Here is a 20223-nt window from a genome sequence, read left to right on the forward strand (position 1 = left end):
TTCTCCACATATTAGCCCTTCCTTGGCTGGTAATATCTGGTAATATTACGGTCAGACGTTAAAATAACCGGGGGAGCCGTCATTTTAGGGGACGTACAAACTCCCCATTGGACAGATTTCTTGTAGAGGTACCAATTACTGATCTTCCATCACCTCGGGCCCTTGGAGCAAAGATGCCCATACAAGGTGTCCCATGACAGCCATCCTCTCACTAAATCTCTGGGGATTGGGAACTCCCGCTAAGTTCCTGGCTCTAAAGCATCTCTTTCTATCTGTTCGCTCGTGTATCATATTGCTACAAGAAACAATGCACACAGTGTCACAGGTCGTTGCTTATTTCTGCAAGATGATACCTGATTGGTATTTTACAGCCACAGATGCTGTTGGTCTATTTGGAGGTATGGTAGTTTTATGGAATGCATTGTGGGTTCGGGCAAAAGCATTCTCATGCTCGACCGGTATTCTTATTGATGTTCGTCTGCATGGTGTCTGAGATCGTTTTCATATTCTCAATGTATATGGGCCGTATAGAAATAGGACTGCCTTCTGGGAAGCACTGTTTGCATCTAGCATTATGGAACTTGCCTCACTTATTATTGTTGGGGATCTAAATTGTACTGTGGATCTTGATGAAGTTTGGGGGAAGTCGAGGAAATTGGACCCTATGGTGGGTTTTATAAGAGAGGTTTTTCTTGATCATAATTACATTGATGTTTGTCTGTCGATGTTGGTCCCTACCTGGGACAATGGCCGGATGTTTGTCTGTCGATGTTGGTCCCTACCTGGGACAATGGCCGGAAAGGGGATGCATACATTGCAAAAAGACTGGATAGGTTTATCATACATGAGAGCTTGATGGAGCGGCTGGGAAACATTCAGTCAAATGTTATAAATAGTTTCTTATCGGATCATAGGCCTATAACACTTCAATGGCAGATGGGTGGTCATAGATTTGGGTTGCCCTTTAAATTTAATCGCACCTGGCTTGAGGACCCGACCTTTAATGATCTTATGCTTTCTTGTTGGACATCTGCCCAAGGTTTGAGCTCCTCCCCTATGGAGAATATTCTAGATAAATTGGGCATTCTCAGAGCGAATGTGAAAATATGGCAAAAAATTAAAATGAAGGCCCAGATGAAGGAACTGGAAGACATCCAACTGGATTTGGATGCATTAGCGCCATGGATGTTATCACAGTCTCTTCCTAATGAAATTCGTGCTCGTATCAATGCACTCGAGCAAAAGAAAAGAGAGATATTGGCGGCACAGGAAGCAACTTGGAGGCTAAAGAGTAGGGCGATCTGGATAAATGAAGGGGATTGTAACACAAAGTTCTTTCACCGTTATGCAAATCACAGGCGTAACATAAAATATATCTGGGAAATTCAAAATGAGGATGGTGCCCAAATACTGTCTCAGGAGGGCATAAGTGATGCTACTGTATCATATTTTCAAAGATCATATAAACAAAAGGATGAGGTTGATGTGAATGATATGTTATGGGCTATTGATATGTATCCAGAAATGTTTGATGTGGGGGAAAATGATTGTTTCTTTAAGGAGGTCACAACAGAGGAGATATGGGAAGTTCTTAAGGCTTTCAAGAAAGTCCGGGTTCGGACGGCTGGACGGTTGAAACATCCATGCATTTCTATGATATTTTTAAGTCTGATCTTTTGAATATGGTGGAGGAGTCGCGATGTACTGGGCATATTCATCCTCGAATTAATTCCACTTATATTGCCCTTATACCCAAAAGAAGGCCTGCGCAGACTTTCAATGACTATCGTCCAATTTCATTATGTAATTTTATATATAATATCATTTCAAAAACTATTGTGGGGCGGATGCGCAATATTCTGTCAAAGTTTATTTCCCCTGAGCAATATGTTTTCTTGCCGAATCGGCAAATTGACGATGTAGTTGCTATTGCAAATGAATGTATGCATTCCATTCATACATCACATCAAAATGCCGCCATTATGAAGGTGGATGTGATGAAGGCTTATGATTCAATTGATTAGGGGTATCTTCGCTTGATCCTTCTAAAGATTGGGCTGCAACCCAGGTGCGTAAAGTGGATCATGGCATGCGTTCAGAATATAAATTATGTTGTTATCGTAAATGGGTATCCACCCGTTTTTTTCGAGCTGGGCGTGGACTTCGACAAGGCTGCTCACTTCCGCCGTTATTGTTTATTCTGGCTATGGATTGACTGAGTCTGCGGATTAAGCGTGCGGTTGAGGATGAATTCTTTTTGGCACTGGATATTGGGACCAATATTAAAATATCACATGGTTTTTTTGTTGATGAGATGCTTGTCATGGGCATGCTTCAACGTTTATCATGGATGCATCTTTTTTATATTTTTGATTTGAAAATGCTTCTGGTTTAACCATGAATGTGCACAAATCAATGTTATATTTTGATCTGGGGATTTGGAAGATATCAACTATATAAAGAATCTGTTTGGGTTTGAGGCTACTCAAATGATGAATGGAATTCAGTATCTCGGTTACCATATAAAACCAAATTGTTATAGAAACAGCAACTGGCACTGGCTGGTTGATAAGTTCTACAAGCGAATTTCTGGCTGGGAATTTCGTTGTTTATCTATGGGTGGCCGTGTGACACTTACTAAGGTTGTGCTTACCCTACCCAATTGGGCATTTACTGGGCTCACTTATATCATGTCTGTATGGCTACTATAAATAGCATAAACAGAATTATGGCAAATTTCATTTGGACTGGAAGCAATCGAAAGCACAAATATCATCTTACTAAATTTAATCACATTGCTTGCCCAAAGATGCGGGGCGATGGGGTATCATGAACCTTAAACTGGGGGATGGGGTCATGAACCTTAAACTATTTGGCAAGACATTATTGGTTAAATCCCTTTGGCGGATTGTCTTTGGATCTGGAGTATGGGGCAGGGGTGATATATGAAGGATAGAAATTTTATTTTTTGGTACCGTAAAAATTCCATTGCCGCATTAGGAGGCTCGGCAATTTGGAGGAGTTTTCACAAAGTTAAAAAATTCTTCGTGAATCAACTTGGGTGGAACCTGGGATCTGGACACTCCATGATTATCGTCATTGATCAGATTTATGAAGCGAGTGGGGGATGTCACATCTCTGATTCATTACATCTGTTTCTTTTTTGAGAGGGTTATTTGTTCTGGAATCAACTAATTCGAACATGGCGTGATCGCTTTCCTTTATGGAACTCTCCCATACAGTTGGCAGTTGGTGCTGACTAGCTAAATGTTGGATGAATGGCTGTTTATTATTGTTGGTTTAAAATCATTGGGGATTTGTAGGGAGGTGCATTATGATAGGCTTATATGGTCCCGGAAAATGAAATCTGCTAACGTTGTGGTAGCAGACATATATGATAAACTGTGCGAGGTGGAAGGTGGATATGTGGCGGATCCGATTTTATTTGATTTATGGAAATGTCATATCCCATGCAAAATCATTTGTTTTACATGGCTTGTTTTCCATAACAAGAATCTAACATGGGAGAATCTGAAAAAACACCAATGGCATGGATCTAGTATATGTGTTATTTGCAAGCAGGAGGAGGAAAACAACGCTCATCTATTTCTGACATGTCATTATGTTTCTAAGGTATGGGGTAAACTTGTTGCTTATTTTGACTTTCCTCACATTCAGTTTCAAAATGTTGCAGATTGTTTGAGATGGTGGCTCAAGCAAAAACTGGCTTGGAGGATCATTCCTCTCTGTCTTCTGATCTATATGGAAGTGGAGGAACAAACATATCTTTGAAGTCTGTTTTGAAGATTTTGGAGTTATATATGATAAGATCATCTTATTAATTGCACTTTATCCAGTGAAGGATACTCTACAAAAACATATGAAGCTGAAAAAGAGTGTTGCCCCTTACATGGCATATCCAATTGCTTTTTTCCACGGGGCAACACAAAACCAGATTTGTGGTTGTGGCATATGGTTGGTTATGTCACTTGACTTGCAGTACAAAGCATATTGGAACGTTGGTTCAGGGACCAACAACAAGGTTGAGGCAATGGCATTATGGGGTATCATATGGCTTATAAGTTTTTTAAATATCTGAGAGATCCATATATAGGGGATTCCAAGATTATTGTGGATCATGTTAAGGGAAATGCCAATATTAATCAGTCTTCCCTTTTGCGCTGGTTAAGGAGAATTGATTGCCTCTAGACACAAATAGGGCGTCCTCCTATTCATCACATAGGAAGAGAATACAATCAGACTGCAGACTCGCTCTCAAAGAAGGGACTTCTTGGTAAAATGGGTAAAATACAGATGGTTATCTATATGGAGGCGCAACAATCACACTCTGTGGATTTCACCTTCCCGAGATAATTTTTCACATCAAAAATGCCTTGTTTTATTTTGCTTTTTGGCAAAACTGTTTTATCATACTTCATATTATCAGCAATAGTTTTTATGTGTAGATATGGTTTTGGAACACTGTGCATATGGATGCTATACTTTTCAGAATTTTTTTGATGGTTGTTGATGTCGATTCAGAGGGAACATGCTCTTCTATGGATCATATTGCTTAAGCTTTCATTACTTAAGTAAGCATGATTACATCTGGTTGTGCAGCAGTTTGATGGGATCCACTGTTTCTGGCAATCTGGTAAATCTGAAATGATGTTGTGTTTATTCTGAAAGATACTTGATATATATGATCCAACTGTTTTTTAAATCTGATATACAACTTTTTTCATACTGAAAAAACAAAATAAATATAACATACTTTTATCTAAAAAAAATTAAATACATATTAAATTATCAAGATATAACCTAACAAATTAAATAAGCATGCCTACATCTAAGAAATTAAATATAAGATCCCCTTCCGACTTATAAATTTACAATTATTAGACACTCTATATTAACAAATTCTAACGTCTAATCTGAAACAGACTCTGCAAAATTCCTCTTTCCATGACATGCCAAGAACCTTTCATGGAACATAATCCCTCGATGTAATTCAATTGCTGAAGAATCGTATTGCAACTCATAAATTCCACATCTATAGACAATTTTATTTAATAAATATGCCAGCCAGAACCCTATAATGAAAACGCCGGCGAAAACCCTATGAAAAGAAACTGCACAAATTTCTCTACTAAGAATATATACAGTCTATAGTCCCTAGCAAAGCCGTTTTAAGCCCTGCAAAAAAATTGCAGAGGTAACCATTGAGATAAAGTAAAAATTTACGATGTTATCTGCACATACATTCATTCAGAACACAGCGGCATTCATGGAATCCTTAAATGAACAGTTGCAGCACCCTCCCTCTCGAAAACCCAAATTCCGATAACATGACCGAAATAATAATTATTCCTTGAGCGCAAGGGGAAAACAAAGAGCGGGACTCCCTCATTATATTAATATATTGTATTTAAATTGTACGACTTGGGGTTTGTCCATTTCATTGAAGTTGTCTTTTGCGCTTTTTTTATTTGAAATGTAACGTAACGGTTGATTTTTTTTTGGTCAAAAGGAAATAAAAACGTTACACAGATATCTATCTGTAAAGTTAAACACTGATGTGTAACTAACATTAAGGTTATCAGTATATATAATATTATAGGGTTATTAATGGATGGGTAATATACGTTTCTCTTTAGATTTAAATAAATACAAAATCTAATGAATGATATATACTACTCTTACTCATTAATGGTTTTATAGTATTGTATATATTAGTTGTCTCACTCGCGCTCTTTCAAAATAGGGCTCTTTCAAAATATGGCTTTGCTCATGCAGTCTCGGAACTTTGGGACATATTTCTATGTTTTGGATGAATGTACATTTTGACTCTTTTATATTCCTTATATAAATACTATTGTGCTTTTTTTGTTCTGAAATATATATATATATATATATAAAAGTTGTCTCATATCAAACCAAGAAAATGAAATAATAGAAGCGTAGAGGAAGAGCAATAATTTAAAATCTGGTTTTCATATATAACACTTGAGCAGTTTTCATGGTTGTTATATTTAGAAATGTTGTATAATGTTTTTGTTTCTGTTTTCGTTTTTTTTTTTTTAATTTATGTTATTTAATTTAAAATGGAGTTGTCTTTAGTGTGATTTTTTGAACTTTTTGGTGCCGGAATCAGTGGAAAAAGATTTATGGTGCCGGAATACAATGGAAAAATTTGAGGTGAAATTTTAATTTGTGTTATTTAAACTAGTTTTTTCATTGTATATATGGATTCACCACCATGGAAAACCCCTAGGGCACCTGGATTGCACAGATTACCTATCAAACTTGTGATTTTAATCAATTTCTCTTGGATTTTAGAAAAGATTTTAATAAATTTCTCTTGGATTTTAGAAAAAATTGATCGGAAAAATCGACCATAAAAACTTTCAAAAAATCGCACTAAAAACAACTTTATTAAAATTAAATTAATTTTTAATTGAATAATTATATAAAATTTTATGAAGTGTGTGAAATGGAAGAAGAATAAAAACCTTTTAAAAATATGGTATTTATTTGATGGTTATAAAGTGAATAAAAAAATTTGATTTTTTTATTCATAATGTTTATCTACATGGGCGATTTTTTTAGGAGTTATAAGTTATTTATTTATGCTTTTTAAAATTTAAATAAAAAAATAACATTTTAATAAAGAAAAGTTAAGAATACGAAAGTTAAGAATTAAGTGTCGGAGTATTTCTTTTGAAAAAAGTTAATGAAATTATATCATTGAGCTAAAAACTTTTTAGAGAAAACCTAGAGTTTATGTAAAGTCTATGTAACATTACAAATTTAATTTTAGCTGTTGTAAATAATATAGAAAGATAGTAGATGGGTTGAGAAAACTCATAGACTTATATTTGTGAATAAACATTTTAGGTGATTAGGAAATTTTTTCTCATTTCAATTTTTTTGTTAGAGATGAAGTTAGTGCAACATTTTGTGTGGAGATCTTTGGTGTTAAAAACCTTGATCTATTATTGACTTTAAAAATAGAAAGATTGTATTTTTATTCATAACATGTACTTTATAAATATAAGACCTTTTTTGAAGAAATTAATTGTTATTTATTTACACCTACATTTTTTTTACATTAGAGTTCATTTATTTATGGAGATAATACAAGTTTATAATCATTATTGGCTTCTAAATGGTGTTAATTTTTTGTGACACTGTGATAAAGTGACTTTCACCTCAATATAAAAGCTTTAAAATGTCACTCCTTCTATGGGTCAAAGTCCCCAATGTCCTTTTCGAATGTTGGGGTCTTGTAACTTTAAGTTCTCTTAGTAATTCTTTGGGTACTTTTGTCCCCTTAGCTTCAAAACTAGAGAATATGTTTCTGCTACATATGTAAGGTTATTTATGGTTATGTATTTATGAAAATTTAAGCATACATATTCGATCCATATTGGATCATTATATTTTTTGACATCTATATTGATGCTTTCATAGTAGAAAAAGCAGAGGAATCAACTCACATGACCATTTTAATCATCGGGGACCAGTTTGGAAAAATTGGGGTCTAAAACCTTCTGTGAGCAATTTGAGACATTAAACTATGTTTTTTGGGGTAAAACATTTACTATGTCACAATTCTTTCATATTCTATGCACAAAGAACTTTCTAACAATGCAAGAATCGCCTCAATCAAAGTTCTTATGCAACTGTTATGCCACTCAGAGGTTGACTTTCCTATTTTGACCACCATACTTCAAGAGGATGCCACAGAAACCCCCATTATTCATGGAAAATGGGATAGCCATGTGATCATGATGGAGAATACTATATAAGGGTCAATATTGTAACTCTAGTTAAGAGTTGAAGGAGTCAAACCTAACCACTAGTAGGCTATTGGGCTATGTTATAACCAAGCCAGTAGGAGGAAAAGGGTTTCCATTATTTTCAAGTGAATTTTGTTCCATAGACGAGCAAAGTGGCCAAGAGCGATAGGGACAGAGCACACACATAGGATTTGTGCACTTAGTAGCCATGGGCTAGAGGCCTTACTTCTTTGTTCTTGTATCCATTTTCTATTTAGAGAAATAGAGCAGGGCGACCTCACCTCCTAGCTAGGTTTTCTCTCAAAAGGGTTTCCCAGGATATATCTTGTGTCAATTATGCTTTGTGAGTTCTTATTTCATTGTTCTCTATTTTCTTCATAATTATAAGTTGCATGGATACATAATAAGCAAAAATTTACAGATACAAAAATTTAAAGAGAAATAAACCCTTAAGATGTATATTTTGGATTTTTAAGTATAATTTTATCAGATCTATTGTTATAGATTGTCCAGTGGAATATCTAAGGTAGTTTATTAATCATATTGGTATCATAGAAAGTTTCTTTAGGTATATTGTGGGGATTTGCAAGGGATCCATATATGTCAATCTGAAAGTCACAACACCTCATTCATGGTCATCGAATCTCTGAATAAATTTTTTGATCCCATAGATAAAAGTTTTGCATGGCACGAAGCACAAGTGCATATATAAATTATAACGTGAACCTCCTCATAGTGGCCCTGACAAATAGGCTAGGGCTATTTGGAGAAGATTGGAGTTCTAACACGGTTTGATTACAGGGGAGATCAAGAGATAAAGAAGAAATAGAGAAGGAGCCAAAGAAAGTGTAACAACCCTGGGTTGATTTTCCATGTAATTGGAAGGACATTATAAAGGGAAAAATAAGACCAAGGTCATGGGACATGTATTCCAAGTTGAATGGAGGGAAAAACATTAAAGTGGGTATCACTTATGGTTAATTAATGGCTATCGAAATTGGCATTGGCAAAGGCAAGAGGCAATAAATGGAAATTTAATATAACGAATAAAGGAAAATAGGAGAAAAGGAAGATGAAGGGACAATAATGTGCATGCAAGGGAAATCAAAGAGAAAATAAAAGGAAAGGAAATAATGTTGGAAATAATACTGAGGGGGGGGGGTGAATTAGTATTATCAAGTTCTTTTAATAAATCTTCCTTATTTATACTTTGAATTATTTTTGCATGTCAGTACCATAAAATAATGAGCATGAACAAAGAAAACAGATAGTCACACCAGAGAACACCAGATGTAAGGTGGAAACCCAATGTGGGTGAAAACCACCTGCTGCAATATGTCTATATCTTCTTTCAAATTAGAAACTCCTTTTACAATGGTTTTGTACTGGTGCAGTCCTTTACCAGTACGCAGGCTGCAACCTGCAGAGAGCTACAACTCTCTCTCGTTTTCCAGTCTCTCCTGGAAGGGAGCTACAACCCCCCTATTTCTTTTCTTTCAAGGATCACTTTTCATAAATTTTCAAACTAGATCCATAAATATCAAGAGATCATCAAGTACAAGTAAATCACCCAGTCAACTGCAGTAACCAGATCAACAATAACAGTAAACTAAACCCAGAACACCTTATCAATAGAGAAAAGTCAGCCAACAAAAGATCTTAAGACAGATAAGCAATTTTTCTTTCTCTGGCCTGCGAGCGTACGCACTTCACCTTCTGCTCCCCTGCGTATACCCGCAGAGACCCTTTTGCCGCACCGCGTACTCACGCACTGTTTCTTCAATCACGCTGCGTACTGTTACTGTAGGCACGCACCCACAGCTACTATCGCGCCGTGTACTGCTACTGTAGCCACGCACCTACAGATACTATCGCGCCACGTATTTTCCCTATGCCCACGCACCTGATCCTCTGTCGCACTGCGTACCCACGCACTGCGCCTTCTTCTGCTCTGCGTACCCACGCAGTGCGCCTTCTTCTGCTCTGCGTACCCAACACCTTATCAACAGAGAAAAGTCAGCCAACAAAAGATCTTAAGACAGATACGCAGTTTTTCTTTCTCTGGCCTGCGAGCGTACGCACTTCACCTTCTGCTCCCCTGCGTATACCCGCAGAGACCCTTCTGCCGCACCGCGTACTCACGCACTGTTTCTTCAATCACGTTGCGTACTGTTACTGTAGGTACGTACCCACAGCTACTATCGCGTCGCATACTGCTACTGTAGCCACGCACCTACAGATACTATCGTGCCGCGTATTTTCCCTGTGCCCACGCACCTGATCCTCTGTCGCGCTACCTGCTGCAATATGTGTCTATCTTCTTTCAAATTAGAAACTCCTTTTACAATGGTTTTGTACTGGTGGCGTCCTTTACCAGTATGCAGGCTGCAACCTGCAGAGAGCTACAACTCTCTCTCGTTTTCCAGTCTCTCCTGGAAGGGAGCTACAACCCCCCTACTTCTTTTCTTTCAAGGATCACTTTTCATAAATTTTCAAACTAGATCCATAAACATCAAGAGATCATCAAGTACAAGTAAATCACCCAGGCAACTGCAGTAACCAGATCAACAATAACAGTAAACTAAACCCAGAACACCTTATCAACAGAGAAAAGTTAGCCAACAAAAGATCTTAAGACAGATACGCAGTTTTTCTTTCTCTGGCCTACGAGCGTACGCACTTCACCTTCTGCGCCCCTGCGTATACCTGTAGAGACCCTTCTGCCACACCGCGTACTCACGCACTGTTTCTTCAATCACGCTGCGTACTGTTACTGTAGGCACGCACCCACAGCTACTATCGCGCCGCGTACTGCTACTGTAGCCACGCACCCACAGATACTATCGCGCCGCGTATTTTCCCTGTGCCCACGCACCTGATCCTCTGTCGCGCTGCGTACCCACGCACTGCGCCTTCTTCTGCTCTGCGTACCCACGCACTGCACCTTCTTCTGCTCTGCGTACCCACGCAGTGCGCCTTCTTCTGCTCTGCGTACCCACGCACTTGCACTGTCAATCACCTGCGTACTTCTGGCTAGGGCCGAATTGGCAGTCCACCAGTGTGCTACAAATCGTCAGATGTCCAGATCTGATCATGCGCTCGAGAAATCACCCTTCATAGATTCGCTTTCAACTTCACTTTTATATAGATCAAGCTTTTAAAACAATAACCCAATATTTCAGATCTTAAGATATTCAATTTGCAAAAGATGCTTAGCCAAGTGATCTCCTTTGCTTTATATAGGCAAGCTCTTCCTAAAATCATGGATCAATACCATAGATAACCAATACAAGGGGCCCAAAAACATGGGGCTCAATAATAATAATAATATAAACAATACCACGGGCCAAAACCATAGAATCAGGAACGGCGGGCTAAATACCGCGGGCCAAACATAAGAAACCCCACGTGAGCGCGCTTCTCTGCCTTAAAGTAAGTGCACTTGGGGTACGCACCTTTTGAAGGGGTGAACTGCGTGTGCGGATGCAGTCCCTTCATGGCGTACCTGCGTATATGCACCTTTTGAACTATTCTTCTGCGTACCTCTTAATTTTCAACATTTTGAGAGCCTGATCAGAGCATTGCCATTTGAGGGTGTTGCCATCAAGTACAACATCTGTAACATAGAGCCATACCAGAATCATAATGCCAACAATCTCCCCCTTTGGACTTGATGGCAACCTCAAAAACTTCAACGTCATTCTCCCCCTTTGACATCAAGGGCAAAGGGTTATGCTCCCCCTAAGAACATGCTCCCCCTGAATATGAACCAGATCTGCAAAGAAGAACCATAATCCACCAAACACACCATAAATGACCATGAAAGAGATAGAGACATATTGCAGCAATATTCAGACCAACATCCATGATCTCCTTCTGTACTTCCTCCATAATGCCAACAATGCATTATATGCTCCCCCTGAATCTGTGCCATTCGATCTTCAACCAATCTGCAACCCAGCACATGTACGCATATGCCCTAGATAAGCCTTGGGTACAACCAACCTCAGAAGAGATTCAACAAGATGATGCATCAACAACCCCCAGCTTTTGCCCGAGGTATTCAAAGGTCTCCCTGGGCAATGGTTTGGTGAGTATATTAGCAACTTGTTCCTTAGAAGGAACATACTCAAACTTGACCTTTTGTTCAAGTACTTGTTCCCGGAGGAAATGATACTTGATCGGTATGTGCTTGGTCTTTGAACGCATGACTGGGTTCTTTGAAATGCTGATTGCACTTGTGTTGTCACATAAGATGGAGATAGGTGGTGTGCAAGTGATTTGAAAGTCCTGCAAGGTCTGCATCATCCAAAGGAGTTGAGTGCAGCAAGATGCAACAACAACATATTCTGCTTCAGCTGTAGACAAGGCAATCGAACTCTGTTTCTTGCTGAACCAAGATACTAATCTGGAACCCATAAAGAACGCACCACCACTTGTGCTCTTCTTGTCATCCACGCTTCCTGCCCAATCTGCATCTGTATAAGCATGAAGTGTGAGATTTGTATCTCTAGGATACCATAAGCCAAAATTTTGAGTCCCTTGAAGATATTTAAAGATTCTCTTCACTGCCTGAAGATGAGTTTCCTTCGGATTTGCTTGAAATCTTCCAACTATTCCCACTGCATGCATGATATCTGGTCGGGTACCTGTCAAATAAAGTAGACTTCCAATCATAGATATGTAGGTTGGTTGATGCACTACTGCTGATTCATCATTTGCACTGAGGCTACATCCTGTGACCATGGGTGTACATACTGGTTTTGCATCTTCCATGCCATATTTCTTCAAAATCTGCTTGAGATACTTGGTTTGAGACAGAAAGATCCCTCCTTCTTTTTGTTGGATTTGCAAACCAAGAAAATATGTCAGTTCTCCCAGCAAGGACATTTCGAATTCTTTCTGCATCACCAAGGCAAAGCTTTGACTCATAGCTTCTTCATTGCTGCCAAAGATAATGTCATCTACATACACAACAAGTATTAGCAATTTGTCATTTTCAACTTTTATATAAAGATTGCTGTCTGCTGATCCTTTTGAAAAACCTTGTTGATGAAGATATTTGTCCAAACGATAGTACCAAGCCCTTGGAGCTTGTTTGAGACCGTAGAGAGCCTTTTTCAATCTGCATACAAGATTTGGATCATTTCCAAGAGTGAAACCATCTGGCTGCTCAATGTATACTTCTTCTTCCAAGTCTCCATTCAGAAAGGCTGATTTCACGTCCATTTGAAATACTTTGAAGTTTTGAAAGCTTGAGAGAGCAAGGAACATTCGGATGGCCTCAAGTCTTGCAACAGGAGCAAAGGTTTCTTCAAAATCTATTCCTTCTTGTTGCGCATACCCTTTACAAAAAAGTATGGCCTTGTTTCTAATTACTTCTCCATTTTCATTCAATTTATTTTTGAAGACCCATTTTGTCCCTATAACATTCTTATCCTTTGGTCTAGGAATCAGCTCCCAAGTGTTGTTCTTTTCGATCTGCTCAAGTTCTTCATCCATTGCTTTCACCCAACATTCATCTTTTCATGCTTCTTTCACATTTTGTGGTTCAGTGGAAGAAAGTAATGCCAAATAGCTTGAAGCTTCTGCAACTGTTCTTCTTGTTTGTACACCTGCTTCTTTCTACCCCAAAATCTGAGATTCTGGATGATTCTTATGAACATATATGGATGGAGTCTTCTCTTCTATCCTTATCTGCTCCTCTGGTTCTTCTTGAGGTTCTTTTTCTTGATCATTCTGTCTTTGAGGGTAGTCTTCTTCTTCTTCGATATCTTCATGATTTACTTGCCTAGGAATGTATCCCTTCTCATCAACCACTACATCAATGCTGTCAACAATTCTTCCAAGTCTTTTATTGTAGCACTTGTATGCTTTGCTGTGTGGAGAATAACCAAGAAGAATGCCTTCATCTGCTCTAGGTTCAAGTTTGCCAAGTTGCTCATCAGTATTCTTAATATAGCATTTGCTTCCAAAGATTTTGAAGTGCTTTACCGAAGGAGTCTCACCATACCAGAGCTCATGAGGAGTTTGAGTGTTGTTCACTCGGACATTTTTTTTGTTGAGAATAACCACCGCAGCATATGTAGCTTCACCCCAGAAAGTTGCGGGAGTTCCAGACTCATCAAGCATAGCACGAGCCATTTGTTGGACTGTTCTGTTCATTCTTTCCACTACTCCATTTTGCTAAGGAGTTCTAGCTGTAGAGAATTCTCTTCTTATCCCATGTTCTTCAGAGAAATCGAAAAATTCATTTGAGGTAAACTCCCCACCTCTGTCGGATCTGAGGCACTTAATTTTGTATCCTGATTCATTTTCAACCAAGGCTTTAAAGGATTTGAATTTTTTGAATGCTTCATCTTTGTGCTTCATAAGTCCTAACCAGACAAACCTGGAGAAATCGTCAATGAATAATATCAAGTATTCTTCTCCTCGAGGTGTCCTTTTCCTGAATGGTCCACATACATCTGTATGTACAAGCTCAAGAGGCATGCTAGCTGATCCTTCCTTCTCTGGAAAGTTAGTTCTGGTTTGCTTTCCAAATTGACATGATTTGCATATGGTGTTGTCTGGAATTTTGATATCTGGAAGACCGCGAACTGCCTGATATTTGCATGTTTTCCTTATTTGTGAAAAGCTTAGATGCCCCAACCTCTGGTGCCATAACCAGTGTTCATCATCCTTGCTTAGATAGCATTGTTGTTGTCCCTCTTCAAATATGTATAGATTATTTGGAGTTCTTTTACCTTTGATCATTGTTTTACCTATATCAAGATCACGAACAAAACATCCATTTGTTCTAAATACCACCTCGGTTCCTTGATCACACATCTGGCTGACACTCAAAATATTATGCTTCAATCCATCAACATACAAAACATTTACAGCTTTGACCTTTTCTTTTAACTAAGCAGTGCCTTTTCCTTTTATAGTTGCAGGAGTATCATTTCCAAAAGAAACTTTCTTTCCCTTTTCTAGAGCAGAATATGATTCAAGTTTTTCTTTATCACCTGTCATATGCTTCGAACATCCACTGTCAATGTACCATAGATTTTCCTGTCCCTCTGCATAAAATGCTATTCCACATCTTTCTGTTTGTGGTTCCTTTATTCTCCATGTTTTGGTGCTTGAGGCTTGTTCCTTTGTTTGCTAAAACCTGCTCCTGCATTCAGAATCTTCATGACCAAAGTTATTGCAAATAGAACATTCAACTTCATTTTCAAGAACCGAAAAGTTGTTATAGGTCCTTTTTGTAATCCCGGTCATACTTCTTTGTTTTTGAGCTTCTCTAGTCATGATCGTTTTATATGCAACACATTGAGCTGCTTTGTGACCAAAGTTATGGCAAGAAAAGCATTGTCCATTGAAGAAACTTCTGCGGTTATCCAATCTTCCGGCCAAACGATTGTAATTTCTATTGTCATTCATTCTTGAAGCAAATTGAGAGGATTTTACCTGTGGCTGGTTGTAGCTTTTGTTCATCCTTAAGACGGATTGCCCCTGATTTGCCTGATAGTCTTTGTTTGTAATTGGTCCCTGCTTTACCTGGTGATCTCCATTGTGCCTTTGCTCATTTCTTCTTGCTGCATCAAGATAACTTTTTGAGGTGGATGCTTGAGAAGTTTCTCCATTATAGCCCAGACCTGTCTTGTTTAGAGGAGAACGCTGTACATTGATGATCTCATCCAGAGTTTCAGATCCTTTGACAAACTTAAGATTAATAGCCTTTGTTTTCTCAATCTCTTTTCTAAGACCAACAATTTCACCTTCTAACTTTTCAAGATATTTTTCCTTTTCATCAATTTGAAGTTGTAGAGTATCAATGATCCTATTCTTTTCTTCTATACATGTCTTGAGTCTAGAAATTTCTTCACAAAAGCTATCCACATCTATAGCATCCATGTAATCATCATCTTCAAATGCCATTAAAAGTTTATAGTCATTACCTCGTTCATCTTCATCACTATTTGATAGACCATCACTATCTTCATGCGTGTAGTAGCTTTTCTTATTTGCAATCTGTTTCTTGTTCCATCTAGCAGGTTCCTTTCCTTTATCCTTATAAGGACATTTCGCAACATAATGACCTACTCTTCCACAAGCAAAGCATTTAAAAGGTAACTTACCTCTGAACCTTCCAGAACCCCTTTGAAGATTTCTGACAAAATTTGATTCTTCTTCTTCTTCTTCTGGCACATGACTTGCTTCATAATAGTCTCCTTTGCCTGAAGCCTTGAAAGCAGCTTCTCTTCTGTCTGAAGGACCTCCCTTTCTCATTTCATAAGTAGTTAGAATTCCGTGTAGCTGAGACATGGTAAGAATTCGTAGATTTTCCTTTTCTTCTATTGCAGACACTTTAGATTCAAACTTGGGGGACAATGATCTTAGAACTTTTTCAACCACAATAGCCTCTTTTATTTCTTCACCCAAGTTTTTCATGCAATTAACAATCTCATCTACCCGAAGAAAATAGTTAGCCACACTCTCATCATTATACATTCTGAGATTCTCATACTGAATCCTGAGGGTTTGAAGTTTAGCACGCTTTACCTGTTCATCTCCTTCATAGCTCAAGACAATCTTGTCCCATATTTCCTTTGCGGATTTATATTGCATAACCTTTACGAATTCTGTTTGAGATAAGCATCCTAGCAGAGTATTGACTACTTTAGCATTTGTTTCATATTTCTTCTTCTCGGCCGAATCTGTAGGAGTAGCTGAAGGAAAAGTGTAGCCTGTATCTATGATATCCCAAACTTCTGTACCAAGAGATTGAAGATAGGCAGTAACTCTTACCTTCCAATAATTGAAGTTTGTCCCATCAAAGATTGGTGGCCTGATTGATGCTTCCCTCTCGTAGTTGCTCATGATGAATGATCTTCCTCCAAGCGATCAAGCTTCTCTGAAGGACCTGCTCTGATACCAATTGTTGGAAATAATACAGAGACGGGGGGGGGGGTGAATCAGTATTATCAAGTTCTTTTAATAAATCTTCCTTATTTATACTTTGAATTATTTTTGCATGTCAGTACCATAAAATAATGAGCATGAACAAAGAAAACAGATAGTCACACCGGAGAAAACCAGATGTAAGGTGGAAACCCAATGTGGGTGAAAACCACCTGCTGCAATATGTCTCTATCTTCTTTCAAATTAGAAACTCCTTTTACAATGGTTTTGTATTGGTGCAGTCCTTTACCAGTACGCAGGCTGCAACCTGCAGAGAGCTACAACTCTCTCTCGTTTTCCAGTCTCTCCTGGAAGGGAGCTACAACCCCCCTACTTCTTTTCTTTCTAGGATCACTTTTCATAAATTTTCAAACTAGATCCATAAACATCAAGAGATCATCAAGTACAAGTAAATCACCCAGTCAACTGCAGTAACCAGATCAACAATAACAGTAAACTAAACCCAGAACACCTCATCAACAGAGAAAAGTCAGCCAACAAAAGATCTTAAGACAGATATGCAGTTTTTCTTTCTCTGGCCTGCGAGCGTACGCACTTCACCTTCTGCTCCCCTGCGTATACCCGCAGAGACCCTTCTGCCACACCGCGTACTCACACACTGTTTCTTCAATCACGCTGCGTACTGTTACTGTAGGCATGCACCCACAGCTACTATCACGCCGTGTACTGCTACTGTAGCCACGCACCTACAGATACTATCGCGCCGCGTATTTTCCCTGTGCCCACGCACTTGATCCTCTGTCGCGCTGCGTACCCACGCACTGCGCCTTCTTCTACTCTGCGTACCCACGCAGTGCACCTTCTTCTGCTCTGCGTACCCACGCAGTGCGCCTTCTTCTGCTCTGCGTTCCCATGCACTTGCATTGTCAATCACCTGCGTACTTCTGGCTAGGGCCGAATTGGTAGTTCACGAGTGTGCTACAAATCATCAGATGCCCAGATCTGATCATGCGCTCGAGAAATCACCCTTCATAGATTCGCTTTCAACTTCACTTTTATATAGATCAAGCTTTTAAAACAATAACCCAATATTTCATATCTTAAGATATTCAATTTGCAAAAGATGCTTAGCCAAGTGATCTCCTTTGCTTTATATAGGCAAGCTCTTCCTAAAATCATGGATCAATACCATAGATAACCAATACAAGGGGCCCAAAAACATGGGGCTCAATAATAATAATAATATAAACAATACCACGGGCCAAAACCATAGAATCAGGAACGACGGGCTAAATACCACGGGCCAAACATAAGAAACCCCACGTGAGCGCGCTTCTCTGCCTTGAAGTAAGTGCACTTGGGGTACGCACCTTCTGAACGGGTGACCTGCGTGTGCGGATGCAGTCCCTTCACGGCGTACCTGTGTATACGCAGCTTTTGAACTATTATTCTGCGTACCTCTTAATTTTCAACATTTTGAGAGCCTGATCAGAGCATTGCCATTTGAGGGTGATGCCATCAAGTACAACATCTGTAACATAGAGCCATACCAGAATCATAATGCCAACAAATAAAAGAGGAAAGGAAAAGGAAGAGACATCATACATCAATGATAAAAAGGCATCTGAGAAATAGTTGACAACATTTGATCAATTTCAAAAATCGAACTCCAAGAAAGAGAGAGAGAAGGAAGAACACAAGCAAGCAAGCAAGGAAAGGAAAAGCAAAGGAAAGAAAGGAAGCATGAGGTGAAGATTGGAAGAGCAGCTACAACAGGAATATTTTGCAGGTAATATGTTGTATGTGTGATTTCCTTACTGGTATTTGAATGCACGGTGCATGCATTTGGTTTACATGATTGTTTTATTGCCATTGGCATGGGATTTGACTGGATTGGTAGTGGTTTCATCCTTGCCTTTTCCTTTCCTGGATAGCTATTTGTGTGATGGGATTCATTCTTGGTTTAGATTTGGATTTCCAGAAGATTTTGGATTTGAGTGAGGTGGTCTCAGGAAAATCCCAAGGGTAGGGAGTGGAGATGGTTTTCTCTAGGAAGCCCCTGATAGGTGCGTAGAGACAAGAAATTTCCTCTGGGTATGGTGAATAAATTCTGAGGCATCCAAGCTTGTGTTGGTTTGATGATTTCTGGACCGGTTTAGGTGAAATCACTATGGTTTAGGGTTGAGGTGATTTATCCTTTGGATGCCTTGGTTGGTTTTGTTTTGGTTTATCCCATGAGATCCCACATTCATGCTTGGAATATGGCACGTAAGTGATTGGTTGAAAGATAGATTTGGTTCAATCCAATCTACAGTCAGGTGGTATGTGGAAGTCGTTGACTTAGTTGGAATTTTCATATGTTATTATGTGTTGATTCTTAGTGATATTAATGAGAAAAAGTTTTTATTTTATATATGTTTTTATGACTACTTTTTCATGGTTCTAATCTGGTTAAATGCATAATATATTTCTCATAATATGATGTGCTCTAATTATGGATCCATTTCATGGTTTGATGGGCTCTTAGTTATCTTGTATGAATGCATGAGATAATGTGTGTTATTGTATCCAATAATAGAGGGTTGTAATCCTTCTTGATGATTCCCCAATGAACTTAATGAATTAATGCATTCATGACCTACAAGTACCTTGTCTACTAAGTGTTTATTTAAATGATTTTCATGAACTTGATCAGTCTAAGTAGGAATAAGGCCAAAAACAGTAAATGAATACTCTTACAAGTTAATGATAGAGTTTTAGAAGATTCTAGGGAGTTTTGGGCAGCTAACTTTGAGCTAGGCCCAAAAATCTAGAACAGGTCTTCTAGCCGTAGCCTCTTAATTGAGAAATTTTGGCTGTAGTCACACACAAGACGGCCTATGTGTGCAGCTGGAGCCTTTTGGCTGCATGGAAGGCTTGGCATGTGTGCATCTAGGTTGTTAAGTGAGTCAAATAGGTAGTTCCAGTCCAAGAAAAGATGATCAGTGGATGTTGTCTAACATCTGGGTGATCAGGTGTTCCTGGAGGTTGGAGTAAAGATTAAAGGTAATAGGCCCCACTTCCATTACTAGAACTTGGATGTCGGGTCACTATCATAGTAACTCTCACGTCATGTTTACCCCGTAGATCTTGTAAAAATAGGTAAATGTAGGGGGGTGTCACTAGAAAGAAGCCTAAAAGTATCAACCTAATTTGAATGTCATGAACCATTCATAGTCCCTATTCAATGTTGAAGCGAAATTTGACATCAAGTCATATCAAGGTGAGGTTGACACTCTGAAACTAAATCACTAGTTGTAGAAATTAGAAGTTTATTTCAGTGTCCATCATATAGAAGAAGAGCAAAAAAATTCTTTCACTCAGTTGAAATTAGAGGGCCATGTCTTGACCTAGTGGAAAATCCACATGGAGACCTTGAGGTTGGAGGGAGACTCACCAATGACTAAGTGGGAGGATTTCAAAAGCATCATAAAGTAAAAATTTTACCCTATTAGGAATGTATAGGACCAAT

General features: G+C 38.6%; 1 protein-coding gene across 1 annotated transcript; it reads left to right on the plus strand.

The window, feature by feature from the left end:
• Positions 1-1056: 1056 nt before the first annotated feature.
• On the plus strand, positions 1057-1680 carry LOC149208427 (uncharacterized). Its single transcript, XM_089398338.1, has one exon. It carries the CDS (start codon positions 1057-1059, stop codon positions 1678-1680), a length of 624 nt encoding a protein of 207 aa, XP_089254464.1.
• The last annotated feature ends 18543 nt before the right edge of the window (positions 1681-20223 follow it).

Source organism: Pinus tabuliformis, chromosome 1_2 (genome assembly GCF_031772625.1).
Source record: "Pinus tabuliformis cultivar Carrire ecotype Pingquan chromosome 1_2, CPIR1, whole genome shotgun sequence".
NCBI lineage: Eukaryota > Viridiplantae > Streptophyta > Pinopsida > Pinales > Pinaceae > Pinus > Pinus tabuliformis.

What these genes read in the sequence shown, in the direction of transcription:
- LOC149208427 (XM_089398338.1), top strand. Translation starts at nt 1,057, where the DNA reads ATGGAGAATATTCTAGATAAATTGGGCATTCTCAGAGCGAATGTGAAA.